The 21,087-nt window shown below is 46.6% G+C and overlaps 1 protein-coding gene across 1 annotated transcript in view; it reads right to left on the reverse strand.

The window, feature by feature from the left end:
• Positions 1 to 21,087, reverse strand: part of LTBP2 (latent transforming growth factor beta binding protein 2) — a 1,878,832-nt gene that overhangs the window by 902,264 nt on the left and 955,481 nt on the right. The window contains exon 8 of the mRNA XM_085626762.1: positions 13,997 to 14,099. Within this exon, the coding sequence (XP_085482888.1) occupies positions 13,997 to 14,099 (103 nt within the window). The remainder of the gene's footprint in view (positions 1 to 13,996; positions 14,100 to 21,087) is intronic.

A 21,087-nucleotide genomic window follows, 5' to 3' on the forward strand; every position in this document is an offset into this window, starting at 1 on the left:
ACCTCATCAAGTGTAATATTTAGGGGTATAACAGGCCACTTACTCTGTGTTGGGTTTTGGAGTCTAGATGCTTCATTTTCAGATGGGTTAAAATACTAGAAAAATGTGTCACCCATGCTTCACAGCTAAAATGAGATAATAATTCGGTGAATGTGTCACTTTTTAAATAAGGCAGATTAACAGTTTCCCAAAATAGCTTATTGTTAGCTGTGTCTGCTGCCAATGATAATTTGTTCCACGCTGACTCCTGTAGTTCTCGTTTCCTTGCTTTAAGGGCGGATTTGTAATTAAGTCATACATTTTTAAATAGTTCGGAGTTCCTAGGTTTATAATTAAGGGCTTGTTTTAATTGGTTAGAGGCCTGGGTACACGTATGATTAAACCATTCCCTGCATTGTTTTGTTTGTTTCCTAGGTGGAACAGTTAGTATCCCGTCGATAATGTTATTTATTTTGCCAATATTAGTTAACATCAGGGTGGCGTTAACATCCTCTTTGAGGCAGTAGTAAATCTCTGCTCCACATATTACAACAATGTCATGTAATACTTTTGTCGGATCGACCCCCTCACATTTAATTGGAGTTCCATTTGGTCTAATAGGGACAATATTAACAGTAGTATCTTATTGTAATACAGTTTTGTTGCCCCATACCAGTATTGACATTATGATACAATTATGGTGGCTAAGTGCTAACTGGGCGATCCTTGGTGTGGAACACATATGGGTGATACTTGTAGAAATTAACACATGATCTATAACAGATGTTGCGTTCCTGCCTATAAAGGTTGGTATTAAACCACCATTAATGTCATGGGCACACTGTAACAGTTCAAGATCATACTTCACCATCATGGTGTTTAATGCTCCTCCATAGTTGTTGTGTGGGAAGTGTACACAATCATCACCTTCATCACTCATATACCCACAGACTTTGGTCATAGACAATGGGCATATTTGTGTGTTAAAATCACCAACCCACATGATTACAAAATTGGTATTGATCGTAGCTATCAGATTATCAAGCTCCTTGTCTAATTCAGATACAACATTGCTACGAGTAGAATCAAACACATTATTATAGTGATTGACCAAAATCACATCCCTGCCATCTTTACAATACAACCATAAAATCTGTGAGTGTTCTCTAATTGTGATCGCTCTTTTAACAACAACTGGTAGTTTGTTTGACATGGGTTTCAAAAGTCCCTTTTCACTCTACCTGCAGGGGAAGGCACGGTCAGTAAACCATATGAAGTAAACACTTCTATGTAGACATGATCAATACACCAAGTTTCTTGTACACAGATTAAATAATGATCATTAATGAAATCTGCCCATCCTAGTGAACCATTTTTACTTAATAAACCGGCTATATTCCACGTGACAATTGTATAGCCATTTTCTAATACTTTCCCCAATTTGTCACTAGAACATTCACATTTCCTTTCTTCGTCCATACTTATATGTATGGTCTCTACATATGAGCCTTTGGTGTTTGAAAGAACATATGGTGTATTTACTAATAAAGTATTAGCAACTGGTACCTCGGCTCCATGTTTACCTAACCCGACTCCAGTAGAGACATACTCCACATGGGATAAATGGGCAGCCCTGTGTCAGTAATTTTCTTGTAAAGTACTCAGGGCTTGATACCTGTTTGACACAGGTAACACATATTGGGAATAAGTTAGCATGACAGGTATCATACTGAAATGGCCTTTTTTGACTTCCTTATTATATGCAGGCCTTAGATGTCTGTAGAAAAAACCAAGGGGTTGTAGTGACACATTCTGTTCGAAGCGTAATGGTTAAACTGCTCTGTCCAAGGTGTTTCTAGCCCAGCTTGGATTTCAAAAGTTAATGATTATACAGTCTCCTTTGAGACTCTTGGCTAAAGGGCCAATCCAGCTTACTCTTCTTGTTAAGAGTATCTGACTCGCTCCAGACACAGGGTACCCACAGTTCTTATCTAGCTAATGGACCACTTTATTTTTTAGGGTATCGTGTGACTCCCTTTAGCCCGGCTCTAACGGGGGGACATTAACCATAACTGCAACATACGGGCAGCATTCTGGTGGTAAAGTTATGGGGACATCGGCTCTTCCCTCAAGGGCCCTGTTTTCTCCTACCTTGGTATATTTTGTTGTCGGTCGATCCATCTCGGACCCATCCCCTCTGTTTTGGCAAGGTTGATTATTCGCGGTCTGTTGCGTTAAATGGAGGTGGTTTACTAACTCATTCCTTCCATTTTTACTACCTATGCATGTTGCGTCATGCTGTCCCCGTCCTGCGTTTCTGCCTGTCCCCATACATATTGCCTTATCAGAGGCAGCTATTGCCTGGGTTGGCTGATCAATAGAGCTCTCCTTTGTTAGATTCCTCTTTTCCCCGAGACTGTCATTTGTATTCTTTAGCAGACCACTAATTTTGATTACTTCGCTAGTCAGTTTATCTAATTTATGATAGAGTGGTTTTAGTAATTCTTCGATCTTTGTTGCCACAAGAGCTACAATATGTGTAAGCTTATAGTGGTGCCTTGGACATTTATATCATCACATATTTGGTCTGTCAAATTCTGCGGCAATCCTTTCCTAATTTTATTACTCCCCACAGTTACCTGGCTCTTCTTGCAGCCTCTTTTTCTTTTCGGGATTGGTGATCCCTCAGGTGTATGCAATCGTGGGGGATTAGTCTGCATATGTGCTCCCGTAGTTCTTTCAGTTGTCCTTGGGGTACTTTGTTGCTCAATATAAATAAGTTCACTTGGCTGTACATTTTCCTCCTGCACTAAACCACTACCCTCGCCAACCAATCTTTCTGCCATTATGCCAGATCCCATGGATAGGTGGCGTTCCGTTCTATCTATTTCATCAGTAATCGCACTAACTGCCGGCACTAGGAAAGAGTCAATAGTAGTGTGTGGAGTGTTGTCTACTGGTTTTTGTAGCTTGCGTTTAATCATTTTTTTATCTCATAAAAGGTACAATATTTTATCCCCCCCAAAAAAAATCTTAGGATAAGGGACTAACAAAGTCTCTCATGCAAGATACTTAAGTCACTATAAAGCGCAATACACAGTAGTAAGAGTTCAAAGTGCAAAATGCAAAGTGCTAGGTGATATGGATTATGTTCAAAGTGTCAGGTGCGAAAGGGCCAAGTGCGAGAGTGCAAAGAGTTGGGTTCAATAAGCAAAAAATACGGAATGCATAATTCACAGTAAAAACAGTAGGTTAAAAATAAGAATAAAAATTGCCACTAAATATTCTAAAGAGGACCAATTCGGGTAACTCAATGTTAACAACTATGTTAACAACTATCGATTACAAATCCTCCTTACTACACATGCTATAAAAAAGTTCACCAGTATTATATTGGATTGGCAATATAGTTAGTCGATCGTTAGTCTCACCACTTTATCATTCTGTTAGGTGCTTAAAATCCTTGCCTCACTGGGATTCTGTCATGTTCTCCTTAGATGGTCCCCAAAACAATAATATTCATCAAGAGCGTTAAGGCAGATATCCAGGTATAGAGACCCTGGACCTAAAACCAAGGGGGGTAGCCCAGTCTGGCCTCATTCGGTCGCAGACAGGCCTGCCCTTGGCCTGGGCTTTGCCCGGGCACGCCCACATGCGTCCCGCGCTGCGGGAGTGCTCTGCCGGTTTTCATGCACTGGGAGGGTGACGTCACCTCCCGGGCAGAGAACAGAGCCTGCTGGGGGACCGAGTCCCACCCAAGCAATGTCAGCGGCCCCGCTGGTGTTGCTGCCTGGACCCCCTGGTAGGTGTGCAAACAAACGGGCAAATGTTGGGGCTCCAATAGCCTTGGAAAGTATCCCGCGCTGCGGGAGTGCTCTGCCGGTTTTCAGGTGGCGGGAGGGTGATGTCGCCTTCCGTGCCGCACAGAGAACAGAGCCTGCTGGGGGACCGAGTCCCACCCCAGCAATGTCAGCTGCCCCGCCGGTGTTGCTGCCTGGACCCACTTGTACGTGTGCAAATAAATGGGCAAACGTTGGGGCTCCAATAACCCTGAAAAGTATCTCTAGGGACACCTTGCCTTCTAGACTTTGAGGTCAACATCCTTACCGATCCACCCAATGTTTGGGTGTGCCACTGTAATGCAGATTTCCAAAGGCACTGTGTGCCCGCAGCATTCAGTTCTGAATTGTCTGTGTTCATGGACGCTTCCGGGAGAGAGGTTTTTGATGTCATTTTGGGGAGGGGGGGGCGTGGCTAGCGACCGAAGCAAATGACCGCTGCCTAGAGAGGCTCGGCGGTCGAGGCAGCCTTCCCATTAATCCGATAAGAGATCTGACGGCGCAGGACGAGTGAAAAACACTGAATACGTTATCCAAAACGTTGAGGAACTCGATAACTGGCTCCCGATCTCCGGGCGTATACTAAAGCACAGCCTACATCGTGAGGAAGAGACGCGGCCTGCAACACTCGGTGCATCCGGGGCGTTTCGTACCCAGATAACCCCGATCGCCTTGGGCGGAGATGGACAGCGCAATCGGGGGCAGTTGAGCCGATTGTGACTCTTCAGGGCAGCGGGCGACCGGCACAATCACTGATGACTGCGAGGTGGTGGAGACCTGCCCGGACCGTGTGAGGTGGGAAGAAGCAGACGCTGCGCAGGATCATACGGCTGCCCTGTAATGGGAGCGCAAACCCCCGGTTGTGCCTCACTGGCGGCGAGGCATTGAGGGACTGACTGGCGAAGGTGCGGGCGTACACTGCATGTGTGCCAGCTGGAGGGGGTTGCGAGAACACTGAGGCGCCCGGAGCCATCTACGTGGCCATAACAGAAGTCTTCCAAAAATATGGACCCGCCTTTTGTAGATCCAAAAGTGTTGCACAGCCTTATTTACTTGGAGGATTCGTTTTCACGTCAAAGACTGTTTATGAGAAATACTGATATGAAGGAGTTAATATACATTAAGTGACTATTGGACATGAGGTCATGTTACGGGGATTCACGCATGTGTTGATTTTGAGATTAAATGAGGATGTGAATTATTTTTAAGCACCCGATTTAGGATATGGGTGGTATTGCTTTAATAAAGGTATTGCTTGAATCTTCGTGGCATCCCTTTCCATTTGTTAGTTTACAGTACTAGGGTCGTCATCAGCTTTCAGAGACCATCTAACTTTGTTGGCCAATGTATATTCCCAAGGGTGTCAGGTCTCATACAGCACACAGTTCTTACATACCGACATACACGTTTGCTGTGTAGTTCGCCCACCAGAAAATATGCTTTGAGTCATGCCCCTTTAGATGCTGCCACATTTTCAACAGACGGACACAGCACAACCAAAAACCTTTTGCTCACACTAGCGCACATAGCGCCCTTCCTTTATTTCCGCGTGATTAATGCAACCAAATTCTGGTCTATGACTCACTGTACCAATCACCGTCCCGATTACCTTCCCTAGTTTCGGGGTTTAAACTCATTATCAGAGGTACTATTCATAAACAATATCCTGAAATATGCGTACATAACATCCGTGCCCGTGTACTTGGGCGGCCGCTGACTTCGTCTTGACACAGTACACATGCGCAGCCACGCCCACACTCGGGCGGGTCCTGGCTGCACTCAGAATCAGTTGACTCGCGCAGCCTCCCCCACAGCTGCAGAGCCATTTCCGAAGGGGCGTTACAATCTCATCCCTGGCACCACTCGAGCATACGCATTATGGGCAGACTTAGGCTCAGCGCGTGACACAGAGCATGCACGAACCCCCGCCATTACTCAACCAGGCATTTCCTTCCTAGCGATCATTGTTCTCACAAGGACACCGGAAATCACGCACCTGGCGAAACTTACCCAAATTGCCGATCCACTTAACATCAATCACCCCAATTGGCCACACTATATATAGCTCGATGATTTTATCCTCATTCCAACATCGGGGAGGAACAGGAGCAGTCACCTAGGAGCAATGCAGGAAACTTTCCTTGAGGCAGTAAGAGTGTGTTTGAATGAAGAATGACTGTGTTTCTGTCTGACGGACTACTCCAGGTGTAACTGTGATTGATTGTTTTAAGTTAATTTCCTTTTTTCTTCAGACTACATTTTCACACCGATCTTGGTCTGTGTTTCTCTTTACAGGGTTTCCCCTCCCCTCCTTCCATGGGACAAGTAGCTTTGGTATTTAGGGTAAGAACAGTGAGACTCTATCTCACTTCATGCTTTCTGAAATCATGTACACATATAGAGTGTCACATGTCACACGAGTAGTCACTCATTACTGAATCAGTGCATGTATTGTGTTCAGTACCTCGCCGTGACCAAGGTTTGTTGTTATATGCTCTTCCTTTCAAATTTCTATTACAGGCTTGAACTTGGAAGCCATCCAATAGTGGAGTGTGACACAGATCACACCCGCACAGTGGTATCTTCTTGCCACCAGTTGGTAAGAACGGAGCTCCCCCTCTTTACACTTAGGTCCTGATGAATGCCCTGGACCCACCTGGGCCAACACGGCAGAAACATGTCGACCGCTTACACTATGGTTAGGGGACAATAATTTCCCCACACACCGTTTATTGATTTTAATATCATATAGTTACCAACCACATTAAAACATAATTTGATAACCTTTAATAATTTTTATTCGCACTCACTTTCTCACGGGCCCCCACTTAGTTTAGAAGTGCATCCCTGTCATCAGGTGTATGCCCGCCCTCTATCAAACCAAGGTTTTAGAGGGCGAAGACTGGTCAATGATGAAGCATGACACCAGGTGGTGTGTGAAACCAGTCTGTCACATTTTGTGAGATGCCTTCACTCACAATATAACCCAAACCCCACAGTGGTCACTATACTAGGAGCAGCTCTTATTGTGGTTAACATTTAGTGTTGGTGGCTGCTAGATCGTGGAACCCTTTGCCTCCTGTTCCCTCCTCCACGCACTGTGGAGCTCACGTGTAATTATGGCGTTCACGGTTCCCACAAGAGAGATAGTACACCTTCCATTCAGGGGTACACGACAGTCTATCAAGAATAGATTACATCTTCATATTAGCGACAGGCCTAAAGAGGGTACTGGAAGTCTCACACTTGCCATGGGGCATTTATGATCACTCTCCTGTTCTACTTAAATACACATCTCACACCCTGGGGCGAAGACACATCTTTCCGGTATACCATGGGTTCCTACAAAACCCTAAGATATGGAAGAGTCTGCTTGCGACCACGAAACAGTACTTAGAAGAAAATACACACTCAGTTACATCCCCAACGCCACTGTGGGAGGCATACAAAATGGTATTGAGGGTCCAAGCTATCTTATTGAGCACATGCCATAAGCAGGAACAATTGAGTCACATAGAGGCTTTAGAGAGGGAGGTGGGACATGCTGAAGTAGATCACGCATTGGACGCCAATGACACCACGACACATACACTGAATCTGGCCAAGCAGGAATACAGGGACTACCTGTGGGAGGAGGCAAAAACTAGGCACACCAAAACACTGCACACAATTTATGAGGTTGGGGGCAAGGCGGGCAAGCTCTAAGCTTGGCTGGATGAACGGGAGACTGCTGATCGTTGGGTGACACAGCTAAGACTAGAAAATGGACCCAACTAACAGATCCGCAACAAATGGCTGACGCGCTAGCGCTTCACTATGAGCCAGTATATATACCTACCGCCATAGCCACGATAGACGACAATCTTGCATTCCTCAAGGATATTCAGATGCTCACACTTGGCCCCAATGAACGGCAGGACCTAGAGGCGGATTTGACGGCAGAGGAATTGACACTGGCAATTGGCGCACTACACACTGGGAAGGCTCTGGGTCCCAACGGGATACCTATTGAAATGTATAAGAAAACTGCGACCCAACTAGCGCCACATCTGCTGGAAATGTATAAAGATAGTTTGGATAAAGGGGAGCTTCCCAGGGATCAACGCTTAGCAACAATAGTGGCCATACATAAAATAGGGAAACCACAGCAGAACTGTACATCTTACCGGCCGATCTCATTACTAAACGTGGAAGCCAAAATATTGGCTAAAACGCTGGCCACCACACTGCTACCTTATCTCAGAAAATTGGTGCATCCGGACCAATCAGGGTTCATGCCAGGTCTTAACACGGCACTTAACCTGAGGCGACTGCATGGCGTCAAGGCCTGTATACCACTCATTAAGGAAGACGCTCTCATCCTCTCCCTGTATGCGCGTATGGCATTCGATTTAGTCGAATGGCCCTTTCTTTTTGCAGTCCTCCAGCTCCTGGGCTTTGGCCCCCAGTTCTGTGCGTGGGTCCAACTACTCTACACGAAACCCTTGGCACACGTAGTGGTAAATGGCCGCATCTCGGCGGATTTCCCCTTGGGCAGGGGGACCAGACAGGGCTGCCCCCTATCGCCGCCATTGTTTACGCTGGTACTCGAGCCATTGGCGGCGTGGATAAGACAAGATCCGGTCATTAGAGGGCTCAAGTGGGTGGAGGGATGGGAGGACCGTATTTCCTTATACGCGGACGATGTGTTATTGTACTTGGCTTCCCCCGCACGCTCTATAAATTGCCTCTTAGATATTTGCGCTGCATATGGTACAGTTTCAGGATACACCATTAATTGGGGTAAGTCACTGCTTTACGTGCTCAAGGGCTCTCCTCCGCGACTACCTAGAAACTGTGAGATACAGATTGCCAATAATGGGTTCAAGTATCTGGGATTGCATATAACACCGCACCCCGAGCAATTCAGGGAAAAAACCACCTGGAAGTAGGTTCCGACGGGATGTGAAGCACTGGCGATCCCTGCCGCTGACACTGCTGGGAAGAGCGGCCCTCTTTAAAATGAAGACGCTCTCTAGGTTCCTATATACCCTGCAAAATACCCCCTTTGCTGTCCCCCCACCTATTTTAAAGCCATAGAAACCGAAGTCAGCAATCTCCTCTGGGACGGGAAGCCCGCCCGTAAAGCAATGCATAAATTGGTGAGGAGCTCGTACGATGGCGGAATCGCCCTTCCAAACATAAAAGTATACTATTGGTAATCACAATTCACCAATGGCTCTATGATCCACAAGAGGAACCGACGTTTTGTATGGACAGGCATGGCGTCGGTGGGGGCATCATAGAAGCGCTATATAATAAACATCGAGGACCTAACTTCATAGGGCCAACGGCGCACACCGTACAAATATGGTTCACTGCACTGCGCGCGGTTGGTTGAGAGGGGGTACTGACACAAGCCACTCCGCTGTGGGAAACCCAACGCTTAGGCAAACTAGGCAACATCAAGGGATTTAAACAATGGGACTTAATTGGTATCTCCCTGATTGGGGATTTGTGGAAGAAGGGTAAGATCATTCCATTGACCCAGCTCCAAGAAACATATGGGATGGCACCGACGGAAACTTTCCGCTACATGCAGGTGAGCCATGCGCTTACGAATCTCATCCCGCCTGACACTGAGCTCCCGGAGGCCACACCACTAGAGGATAGATTATTGGCGGACCACATGACAAAAAAAGCGATTTCCCAAACGTACCGCAAAATTGTAAACAATCAACCTGACCCCACAAAAACCCTCAGGGACAGATGGCAGACCGACATAGGGGAACTCGACGAGACAGACTGGCAAGAGGCGCTGTCCTCCCCAAGAGAGGTAGCAATTCCCTCTAGATTAAAGTTAGTGCAGCTTAAAATCCTCCACAGCATCTATTACACAATAACGACTATGCACCGCATGGGACTTGCTAACACACCATCATGTCTATGGCAGTGTGGGGGGCTGGGTACCTTTTACCACATACTGTGGGATTGCCCGGAGATCAAACCATATTGGGAATCAGTCATGCGCACCATCTCACGGGTGGGCGGAGCTGCAGTCGAACCGGAACCCAAGTGCTGTCTTTTAAATGTCTGGGAGCCGACAGACCTCAATCAAATGGCCCAAAATTGGGCGACATTGGGCATGACGATAGCAAAGCAAAACATAGCCCAACACTGGGGAGCAAGACTGATTCCCACATATCACTAGTGGTGCTGTGACATGGATGGCGCAATGATAGGGGATAAAATGGTGTATTTGCATAGAGGGTGCCCCAAGAAATGGACAAGGGTAGGGGGAAAGTGGAATGCCTTCAGAGGCAACATTTGTGATCCGCCGAGGGTGGAGTTGGTGTCTGATGTTAGCGATTAATTTTTCGGGACGTGAGGATTATGCTGTATCCACCAATTTACAGCGTTACTAGAAACATATGGGGGAACTGTGTTGAAGTACATGTAGATGTAACCAGTGTGTATATGACTGTTTGTACCGTCATGCGTTATTTCTATACCCCAATATGCAGTAATATGTACCAATTTTTGGAAAGATGTTAATAAAAACGTTTTTGAAATAAAATTTTGGGGGAAGGAATAGTACAAACAGAAGTGGCCCAATGCATGTCGCACAAGGAAGTGCACAGCGAACATCACAGTGTTAGAACTGTACCCTTAGTGGTTGCATTCCATCTCTGGCTCCGCACACCTTCCGATAAGAGAATTCTCCTCTAGTCTGACAACATGGCAGTGGTGCAGGCAATCAATTCCCAGTCAGCAACCTGTCCCACGGTACTTAGCCTGCTGAAGCAACTGGTGAAGGTGTGTTTATATAGAAATGTGGAGTGAGGGGCTCAACATAAAGAGAGCACCAAGAATAATGCACCTGATGCATTAACTCATTCCTGGCAGCATTCCCACAGTCGAACCTCCTGATGACATCTTTCCCAGCCCACCTTTTGCATCTTCTGCAGGGGATCCTCAGCTTTAGGAGCTAGGGTAAATATCTCTAGCCCCTGAGACATGGGTGCATTACAAGATCTGTGTTGACACCTTCCTTGGGGTAACTGGTACCAGCAGTGCTGCTCCTTTGGAAGCATGATTGTAGTACTTCATCTTATGGGCTAGGGAAAGGGAAAAGGGCCACTCACAGGTAGCAAGACACCTTTCTGTGTTTGCCCACCACGCAAAGTTGCATGGTCACCCTGGCACTACCTGTTCATTCCCTTTCAGAGTAGCTCTCAAAAGATGGGCTAGGTCGGAAGAGAAGACACCCGATAGCAGGGCACCCATAGAGCTTCACATTCTTAAAGACATGCTAAACTTGTATAACATAGTCACCCCTTTGTAGCAAGACACTTTGCAGCAGACTCACGCAAGCCTTCTTTGGAGCGTTTAGGTGCAGTAAATTGGTGGCCAATTCAAAAGACAACGTCCGCCTTCGGCCCTGTGCAGAGATGAAGTGGTCACTAGGGATGGAAGTCTGGAGGCACGGGTCTGAAAATCCAACCCAGATCAGAAAGGAGTGGGCAGGATACCCCTGCCGCTCATAGGGAAACCCGCAAATTGTTCAGTTGCACTTGTCAGGGCATACCTAAATCTCCATCCACCTAGGAGGAGTTACCTGCTTTGTCATGCATATAGTACTGTTCTCTTGAGACACCAGTTTAATGAAATAATGGGGCCTGCTTGAGATTGTCTTGCCACACAGGAAAGGGTTACTCTACTCATTCCTTTAAGATTGGGGCAGCAACCTCCGTATTCGAAATGGGTCTAGCTGCATCGTATCAGGGAGTCAGGGAGATGTGGATCCAGGTGTTACAAGATGCACATCAGGCCCTGAGACTAGGTGTCCCTTGCCAGATAGCAGGAGATGGGAGTGTGGACAATCGTACAAGATTGTGTTCACTGTGTAAATAATGCATTTATTTCCTTTTATACATGATGTACAATGATTCCAAGCTGTCTTCTTTAACTCAGTTTCAAAAAATTAAGGGCCAGATGTATGACCGTTTTTTGCGGTCGCAAAAGGAAATCAATCCGTTTGCGACTGCAAAAAACGGTGGTGGTATGTACAAACGCTATTTTGAGAGTTACTGACTCGCAAAATAGTGTTTACGACTCGCTATTAGGAAGGGGTGTGCCAAATGTCATGTACCATTGTTTTGCAACCGTATTTGCGGTCGCAAAACACTCGTAGTTTACCATCTACTTCAAGTAGAAACGGGAAGGGGACCCCTTGAGTGTTTGTGAAAATATTTTCTAAGAGCAGGCAGTGGCACAGCGTGGTGTGAACTGACTCAGAAGGTCTAAGCACCTGAACAAGGATAGTTCTGGTGCTTGGTGACTAATCAGGCGGGCGGGTAGTTTAGGTCTTGGCATCGCTGGCCACCCTTTAATCACAACAAGGTGTGGTCTTACTTTGTGCTCTCCTGTTCCTTTATGTGGAGTTGTGCATTTTATCGGGACAACAGGTGAGTGCTATGGGATATCCTTGCTATGGCCTATTAGGGGAATTAGTTGGATGAAGACAGAGTCCACAGAGTTGGCCATACTGTGTTCTGGTAGACTCAAGAAATTGGTGAGTCTGTCTTCTCTTCGCTCTCCATTAGGTGATTCTTGCGCTTCTGGGTAGGAAAGCCTCTGGTGATGGAGCTTTTGGGAAATATGTTGAAATCCCATGCGGTGAAGGGAAAGTCCAGTAAAAACCCAAAATAAATAAAACCACTGAATCATGAAATGAATTAGCTGCTCCGAAAACAGCCGCGGCGCTTGAACATGAACGGATGTGACTTGAGGTTTGGGCACTAAGAGGAACCAGATGGGTCCAGGCAGTGGTTCTCTGCTGAACTCCCTCCTCTTCCTCCCCGCCATGTGAACCAATTGAAAGGGCGCCGGCTGCAGCCCATGGGATCTGGTGAATATAAAAAATGAAAATACCACTTGTTTAAAGCTGATGTTACATACTGTGCTGATGGCTGTTCACAGAGTAGCAAGGCTTTAGCAGTGAGATCACATCTCATCACACACACACTCACACACATTATAACAGGCAGCCTGTTACGCAAAACGGCCACAATTGCGCAATTTAAGGTAAGGTGTGAAAGGGTCTTTAAAACTGAACCCCGGTCGGTGGAATGCAGGTCCTATAGCACTCAGGTGATATCAGAACATTATCTCATTCCAGGCTCCTCTTTCTTCCACCTCCATGGTCCTTTTGAGGAGTGTGGCAACCCAGTTCAGAACCCGCAGGTGCAAATTAGAGGAGTAATAGGTTTACATCATCACTAAGACCGACATAGGACCTCAAAATGCTGCATCCTGACCGCGCTCCCTCTAAATCTATCATATAGCTCTCAATGTGTGTTTAATGAGCATGTGTCTCAGGAGAGGGCCAGGGAAGCTTCTACGACTGGCAGGAGATTCGATCTCTTTTGAGTGAACAATACCCACTTTGGCCTGCCAGTGGCCCATCATCGCGCAGTGGACTACCACCTGTCGACCCTGGCACCCCCTGACCCTTCGTTCACTCACACGTTCTGCATATTTCTTTCACGAGTGTGAACCTCTGGTGCCAGCCTGGAACAGGCGTGTGTTCTGCCTGCTACTGTAACCATGCGTGCTGCTGGGAGCGGGCTGCGGGCCTGCCTGCCACCCCTGCCTGTCAGAGCGGGCGGACAAGCAGTGGGTGGGCTATCACTGTCTCCAGGGCGCTCCACTCTTGCAATAATGAGACGTCTGACACCCCTGCCTGTGCACGCAGCCGACAGCCCAGTCTAGTACACTGCGCTGGGCCTCACTCCAACCTTCAAGGAAAAACCAGTGCATGTATTTAGGTTTCATGGAAGCATCTCAAGCACACTTGCTATACATTGAAATATAGTGCCATGTGCAAAGTGGCACATGGGAGGTTTCAGCGCTGAAGACAGACCACCATACGGATAGGAGAGTGAGCAGAGAGAAACTGCACCATTCTTCAGTTACAAAACACTCCTACTGGTGAGGCCTGGCTCCCTCTGGCCCAGGCTAGTAGATACTATGAGACCATATCCCTCCAGGATAAGAAAGACAAGCAGGTAAGAGAGAGATGGAGAATCTATACACTGGACTGTTGGGATTAGCTAGAATCAGATCTCTCCAGAGGCATTCTTTGCAGCGGTCAGTTTCATACCCCTTCACCCATCCGACATCCCCATGACGCCTACCTGGTTTGGGGGTGCATGGCATGCACCTGTTGACTCCCCAGTATATGCCCACGCTGCCGCAGCAGTCCTCTTGCCTGGTGAGGCCGGGAAGCGGGTGACCACACTGTAAGGAAAAGAAAACCATTAAAACATGAATTGAGGATGAACTAAAATGTTCTGTTCTTTCCATTAGCTCTATAACGTCTCTTTGTCCCACAGTGCACTCAGTTTATGTCCACTCAACTGTGTGACCGGTCTCTCTTTGTCCTACAGTGCACTCAGTCTTGTTCTACCCAACTGCGTGCTCAGACTCTCTTTGTCTAGCTGTGCAGTCAGTCTCTCTCTCTCTCTACCCACCTGGTAGCCCCGTCTATCTTTGTCCAGCAGTGCACTCAGTGTCGTTCTACCCAACTGTGTGCTCAGTCTTTCTTTATGCAGCTGTGCACTGTCTCTCTCTATCCAACTGTGTGCCCGTCTCTCTTTGTCCATCTATGCACTCAGTCTCCAGCAGTGTACTCAGTCTCCCTCTACTCAACTGTGTGTCCGGTCTCTCTTTGTCCAGCAGTGCACTCAGTCACTCTCTACCCGACTGTGTGCTTGATCTCTCTTTGTCCAGCAGTGCACTCAGTTGCTCTCTACCCAACTGTGTGCCTGGTCTCTCTTTGTCCAGCTGTGCTCTCAGCCTCCAGCTGTGCACTCAGTCTCCCTCTACTCAACTGTGTGTCCGGTCTCTCTTTGTCCAGCAGTGCACTCAGTCACTCTCTACCCAACTGTGTGCTTGATCTCTCTTTGTCCAGCAGTGCACTCAGTCGCTCTCTACCCAACTGTGTGCTTGATCTCTCTTTGTCCAGCAGTGCACTCAGTCGCTCTCCACCCAACTGTGTGACCAGTCTCTCTTTGTCCAGCTATGCTCTCAATCTATCTCCACCCAACTGTGCGACCAGTCTCTCTTTGTCCAGCAGTATACTCAGTCTCTCTCCACCCAGTTGTGTGCCTGGTCTCCCTTTATTCAGCTGTGCACTCAGTCGCTCTCCACCCAACTGTGTCCCCAGTCTCTCTTTGTACAGCAGTGCACTCAGTCTCTCTCCAGCCAACTGTCTGCCCAGTCTCTCTTTGTACAGCAGTGCACTCAGTCTCTCTCCAGCCAACTGTGTGACCAGTCTCATTGTCCCTCAGTGCACTCAGTCTCTCTCTGTACCGAACTATGTGCTCAGCCACTCTTTGTCCCGCAGTGCACTCAGTCTCTCTCTACCAAACTGTGTGACCAGTCTCTCTTTGTCTAGCAGTGCACTCAGTTTCTTTCTACCCAACTATGTGCTAAGTCATTCTTTGTTTCGCAGTGAGCTAAGACTCTCTCTACCCAAATGTGTGACCAGTCTCTCTTTGTCCAACAGTTCACTCAGTCTTGTTCTACCCAACTGCGTGCTCAGACTCTCTTTGTCTAGCTGTGCAGTCAGTCTCTCTCTCTCTACCCACCTGGTAGCCCTGTCTCTCTTTGTCCAGCAGTGCACTCATTGTTGTTATACCCAACTGGGTGCTCAGTCTATCTTTATGCAGCTGAGCACTGTCTCTCTCTACCCAACTGTGTGCCCGTCTCTCTTTGTCCAGCTGGGGGCACAGACTTTCTCTGTCCAGCCTCGTGCTCAGTCTCCCCTTGCCAAGGTGTTTGCCCAATATTTCTCTGCTTAGCTCTACAATGTGACTAACGTTTTTGGGTCTCCCCTAGGCAGCGCATGTGCTGTCTCCTCAACACATGCTGTATCTAGAAAATGGCCTTTAAGCACCACCTCTTTTTAAATTGCTTCTAATTACTGTTCTTTTTAAATGCCTGCTTTTCATTGGTTAATATGCTTAGTAGATCCTCCTTTTCTACTTTTGTAACCTCCCATGAGGACTGCCCATTACATGTGCTCTTACTCTTCATGTTAATTTATGATACTTGGTGAGCACCCTTTTTACTTTTTGTTGCCCTGCCTCTGCTTGTGCATGTTATCTTTACTTAGGGCAGGCTGAAAGGTTCCCGGCCGAATAATTTACCAGTGCTTCCGCTTCACGGCTACCGCACGTTCTGAAAACACACTTATGCAATGTTCTTTATCTTTAATTAAACTTTTAAATGCTGCACGCAATGTCTACGTTTTTAAAAACATTTTGGAGATGCTCAGTGCGCCCCGGATTTATTTTAGGTTCCAGGGCAGGTGCTTTGAACATGGCTCTAGCGAGCCGCCCTTGCAATTGAAGTGTTTGGTGCATAAAACTGACTTCAGCCACCCAGACTGTACTCTAGCTTTGAATACGTCACTGCTCCAATGCCGTCAGGGAAGTGACGCCTCAACTTCAGAGGGTTATCCTTTTCCTTTCAACTGGACCCCTGGTCTGAAGCCCCTACGTATAAGGTCAGAGTTCAAACCTTTGCTAAACTGGTCTGGCTTTAATTTTTTGATCTTATGTCACATAAGCCTAAACGTGCATTAAAGCCACAAACAAAATGTGAGGCATCCACCTGGAATCATTTGTAGTCGTGGCTAACGCTTGTAAATGACTTCGACTCTCGGTTTAAAGCCATACAAAAAAAATAATAATAATATAATTTACAACACCAATAGCTCTAACTTTCACAAATGTGAGACCGATTGCATGACAAATGCTTGTTTTAGCAAGCTATAAGCTGAGGCTCCCACTCTCTCTAGCCAACTGTGTGCCTACCCTTTGTGCATGCCTTTGAGTCCCTCTCATCTTAGCTGTGCACTAAGTCTCTCTTTGCACATGTGTATGCCAAATCTCTTTTCACTCACCTGTGTACTCTGTCTATCTCTCTGCTGAACAGGCCGTGCATTGCACTCTCCATCGAGTTATAACCACACTCTCTTCCTGTACACCGGGTCTCTATAATCAGATTCTTTATTATTAACTGTGTGTTTGGCCTCTTTCGCTCTCTCTGCTTCCCTGTGAATGCATTTGCTATGTCTACAAAGTTCTGAATTCAACATCTCTTTCCGTAGCTATAATATGCTGCCTCTCAGCTTTCTTCAATTTCTCTCTGCTTTGCTGTGCCCGTGACACGGTCTCTCCACTAAGCTGTAAACTCAGCCTCTGTCTCCTTAGAGGTGCACTCACTCTCTCTGCCTAACTCTGTGGTCAATGGATTTCTATTACCATCCATCCGTGCACCCAGTCTCACTGCACAGCTGCATGTACAGTCACAGTGGCTCTCATTTACCAAATGTGCCCCTTAGTCTCTGCACCCCTGCATGCTCATCTGGTCTCTCTTACCAGCTGTGTACACTCCCTCCGCCCAGCTGTTTGCTCAGTGACTGTCTGACTCTTACAGCTGTGGAGCCTCTCTCTGCATCGCAGTGTGCTCAGTCCCTCTCTCTCATCCATTATACCCCTTTCAGTTGTAATGCAAGTGAATTAAATCTCTGAAGGTGTTTGATGGAGGAGCACCTGCTTTGTGTAGAAGGGGATGGGCTGTGTGGGGCCCTTATGGGACGTCACCGGCCATGTCTCACAAACGAATGTTAGTTTCACGTCGCCAACAACTGACCAGCCCGCTCCCATCACCCGGCAACGAGAAGACGTGAAATTAGAGGTGGACGAAGTTGCAAGACTACCTAACCTAAATTGAGAAGTTTTTTATAATAACACTTTTCCAGCTTTATTAATAATCTTCCAGGGACTACACATGGGCGCGCTATGAAAATGTTGATTTGAAATTCAGGAAAACTGAGAGGTGAGGAAAAATGTTCAAGAGAAGGAGACATGTGAAGTTGAGAAGAGGGTCTACTGAGGCTGACTGGCAAGGAAACGTGTTAGAGGGAAGGAGAAACGTGTGGCTGAGAGGAGGGTCTACTGAGACTGACTGGTGAGGAAATGTGTTCTAGGGAAGGAGGCACACGTGGCTGAGAGGATGGTCTACTGAGGATTGGAGGTGAGGAAAGGTGTTCAAGGGATAGAGACACGTGTGGTTGAGAGGCGAGTCAAATGAGGGGTGAGTAAACTTGTATTCAGGGGAAGTAGATATGTGTGGGTGAAAGGAGAGTCTATAGAGGCTGAGAGGTGAGGAAACATGTTCAAGGAAAGGAGACACGTGTGGCAGATAGGAAGATCAGCTGAGGCTGTGGGGAGAGTAAACCTGAGTTCAAGAGGAAACGCTTGTGGCTGAGAGGAGAGGCAAATGAGGCTGAGAGGAAAGGACACGTGTTCAAGAAAAGGGGATGTGTGTGGTTAAGAAGAGGGTAAACCGAGGTCAAGAGTTGAGGATACTTTTTTTTTCTTCTTTTTTTAAAATATTTTTATTGAGTGAAAAAACAGTGAATATACAAAAACAAGTCAAATTCCTTCTAGAGATCTCACACATATTTTTTACCATTTTTACCCTCCTGCTGGTGCCGCCCCCCACCCCATCCTTAGACCAGTAGAAAATTGCCTGATAGCCTAATGGATTTTTCAAGACTACATTTTAACAAGTCTATTCAAAGTCTTTCCCCATCTAATCCTGTATTTTCCAAGCAAAGTCCATTTCTTTTCACAATTCTATTATTCTTAATACATTTTTTATAGCAGCCTTTTCACATTTTATCAGATCCTTATCAGAGCACGTTGTACTCGTACATACTATTATACATATTTTAAGCCTACCATAATTTATTAAATAGCCATAGCCAAGTTCCTAGAATGAACGGGCGATCTAGTTACACCAGGATACATAAATATTCCTCACAAAACGACCCCATTGAAACTCTCTTCTTGCTGTAAAATGCAAATGCATACATTACATTAGACTCATTATACATTTACACAAAATGTTTGATAGGGTTAAAATCCTAAAACATCAGATAAAAATCACAGGAAGAAGTGACACTGCAAACATATTCATCATCTGAACCGCATACACAACCCTTCTTCTTATTATTAAGTGCTAATGCATACATTTTGTCTTATATATTATACTAATTATACATATTCAATCCACCGTCTTGCAAAGTAGCAGCTTAGTTAATAAAGTGCAAAGTGCCAGGTTCTGAGAGAGTACATTTGCAGAGAAACTTTCAACACTTTTGCTTATCTAGCCAAGATATAATCCTCCTCTTCCTCCCATATTCTTATGCAGAGGATACTTGTTTTCAAGAGGAGTTTATACATGTTGCTGAAAGGTGGGAAACATGCTATTGAGTGTTGAGGGAACACTGGCATGAGAGAATGGTGACCTCTGGCTTCAAGTAGGAGTCTTCTGGGTTAGTCAAATGGTATTTGGGGTTCAGAAAGAACACCATTGTGGTTCAGAGAAGGCAGCTTTTCTGGTGAGGTGGCTCTTGTGCGGTTTAGAGAAGTGAGCGACTGTAGAGCACAGGTGGAAGAGTTAAAGGTTTAGAGTATAGGGGCACTTGTGATCAGGTGGGGACAGTTGTAGTTTGACGGAGATGGCACTGGTTGTTCAGAGGTGGGATACTGGCAGTTTTTGCGCTATATAAAACTCCGGGAGTTGTTTTTATATAGAGGTCCTTGAATCTGAGTGATTGTGCTTGTCTCTGGGCTAGTACTGTGGTCTTGTGTTCACTGAAAGAGAAAAGGTGTTCTATAATCTAAGAATGTGGCTTTTTTATTTGTTTGGTTACACTGGTTTGGTTGGCTCTTGTCTAGTCATTTACGGTTGGCTTGCTGTGATGTTCTTTGCCCAAGTGGTGGCGTCTTTTGTTTGGTTGGGGACTCTGGATGTAAATAAGGACTGTAATGTCAGTGTTTAACGGATTTGGGTAACCTGTGGTCGGGGAGAGGGATATTGTCTTTGCTGGGGAGCTCTGTTTAAATGAAGGGTACGTGCTTCAATGACTGTGGAAGTCAATGGTGTATTAGTGGGGTATCGTTTCATGAAAATATATGCCTGTGTGTTCGAACTGCTGTGCAGCTCAAGGCCGAGCAGTAGAGCACTGCATTTGATATTTGTGGTTGTGTTCTGTGGTTTAGAAGTGCACTCGTGTTTGTTAGGGCCGGGCTCTTGTGGTTCAGAGACTGTGCTCGGCGGTATTGTGGTCTTGTTCTGCCTCTGACATTTTCTTCCTAACAGATGGCTTTGATGTGCTGAAGGGGTGGCCCCAGGCCAAATACTCACATTCCAATCGACTTACATTCAGACTAAGAGGGAAAGGAAAAATGCTTCCAGGCACCGACTCAGGACTGGTGCACCAGCGTCTCTCCCCACTCCCCCTCTCCCCCGGAGCTCTGATCCCATCTGGACACAGGTGCCCCCTGCACACAATATGCATCAACTGTCGTACATAGGCCCCCCATTCTCTTGGACTCCCCTCAGACCACAGGTGTGGCGACCTACTCTCACTAGGACCTTTGACTCTCGGATCCCACCAGGACACGGGTGCACAATACATACTTGAGCCTAACACCGTCCTCACAACAGGACAGAGATGCACAAACGTCGCATTGGGGGAATTTTACGAACTGTGGAACTCTGATTGATGTCATCAATACACACGTGTGAACTGCTTCTGGCTTTCGGATCCCTGTAGTGTACATGCAGTGCTTAACCTAAAAGAATGAGCGCCGTGACTCGGGCTCTGCTCGGTGCTTTTAAACGTTGGCGCCAAGTCCCAAGGCTGCGTAGTCCTAAATCCACCTCATGCATCTTTATTCCACTACCAGACACTCCCCTGCCCCTTTATTTCACTCTTGCAGGTGCCTGCTCTCTCCCCTTTGTGACGTTCTATCTTTCTTTTACTCCGATTTTACGTTTTGTGTGCTTTTCCAGTGCTTAATTTGAAACATAATGAGTGCCGGTGCCCAAAGCACTACTTAAAAGACAGCGGCCGGAGCTATTAAAATGTCCCCGCGCCGAATACCAAAGCACAGATAATACACACCCTGCACTTCCACTCGTGCACGTTGGCCTCAAGATGGTGCTCCCTTTAGAGCACACGGACAGTGTCTTTCGCCGAGGCCCATTGGCCTTCTAATCTTGTTAGGGAAAGTTGTGTCAAGCTCACCTTGTAAACCCACACTCGGACAAGGACCACCTGCTCACTGATGCCCTCAGGCAGAACATACATACCACAGGCATCAGACATCGTACCGTGTTCCAGTGACTGGCCTTCTGTGCT

The sequence above is a fragment of the Triturus cristatus genome, chromosome 9, assembly GCF_964204655.1.
Source record: "Triturus cristatus chromosome 9, aTriCri1.1, whole genome shotgun sequence".
NCBI classification, from domain to species: domain Eukaryota; kingdom Metazoa; phylum Chordata; class Amphibia; order Caudata; family Salamandridae; genus Triturus; species Triturus cristatus.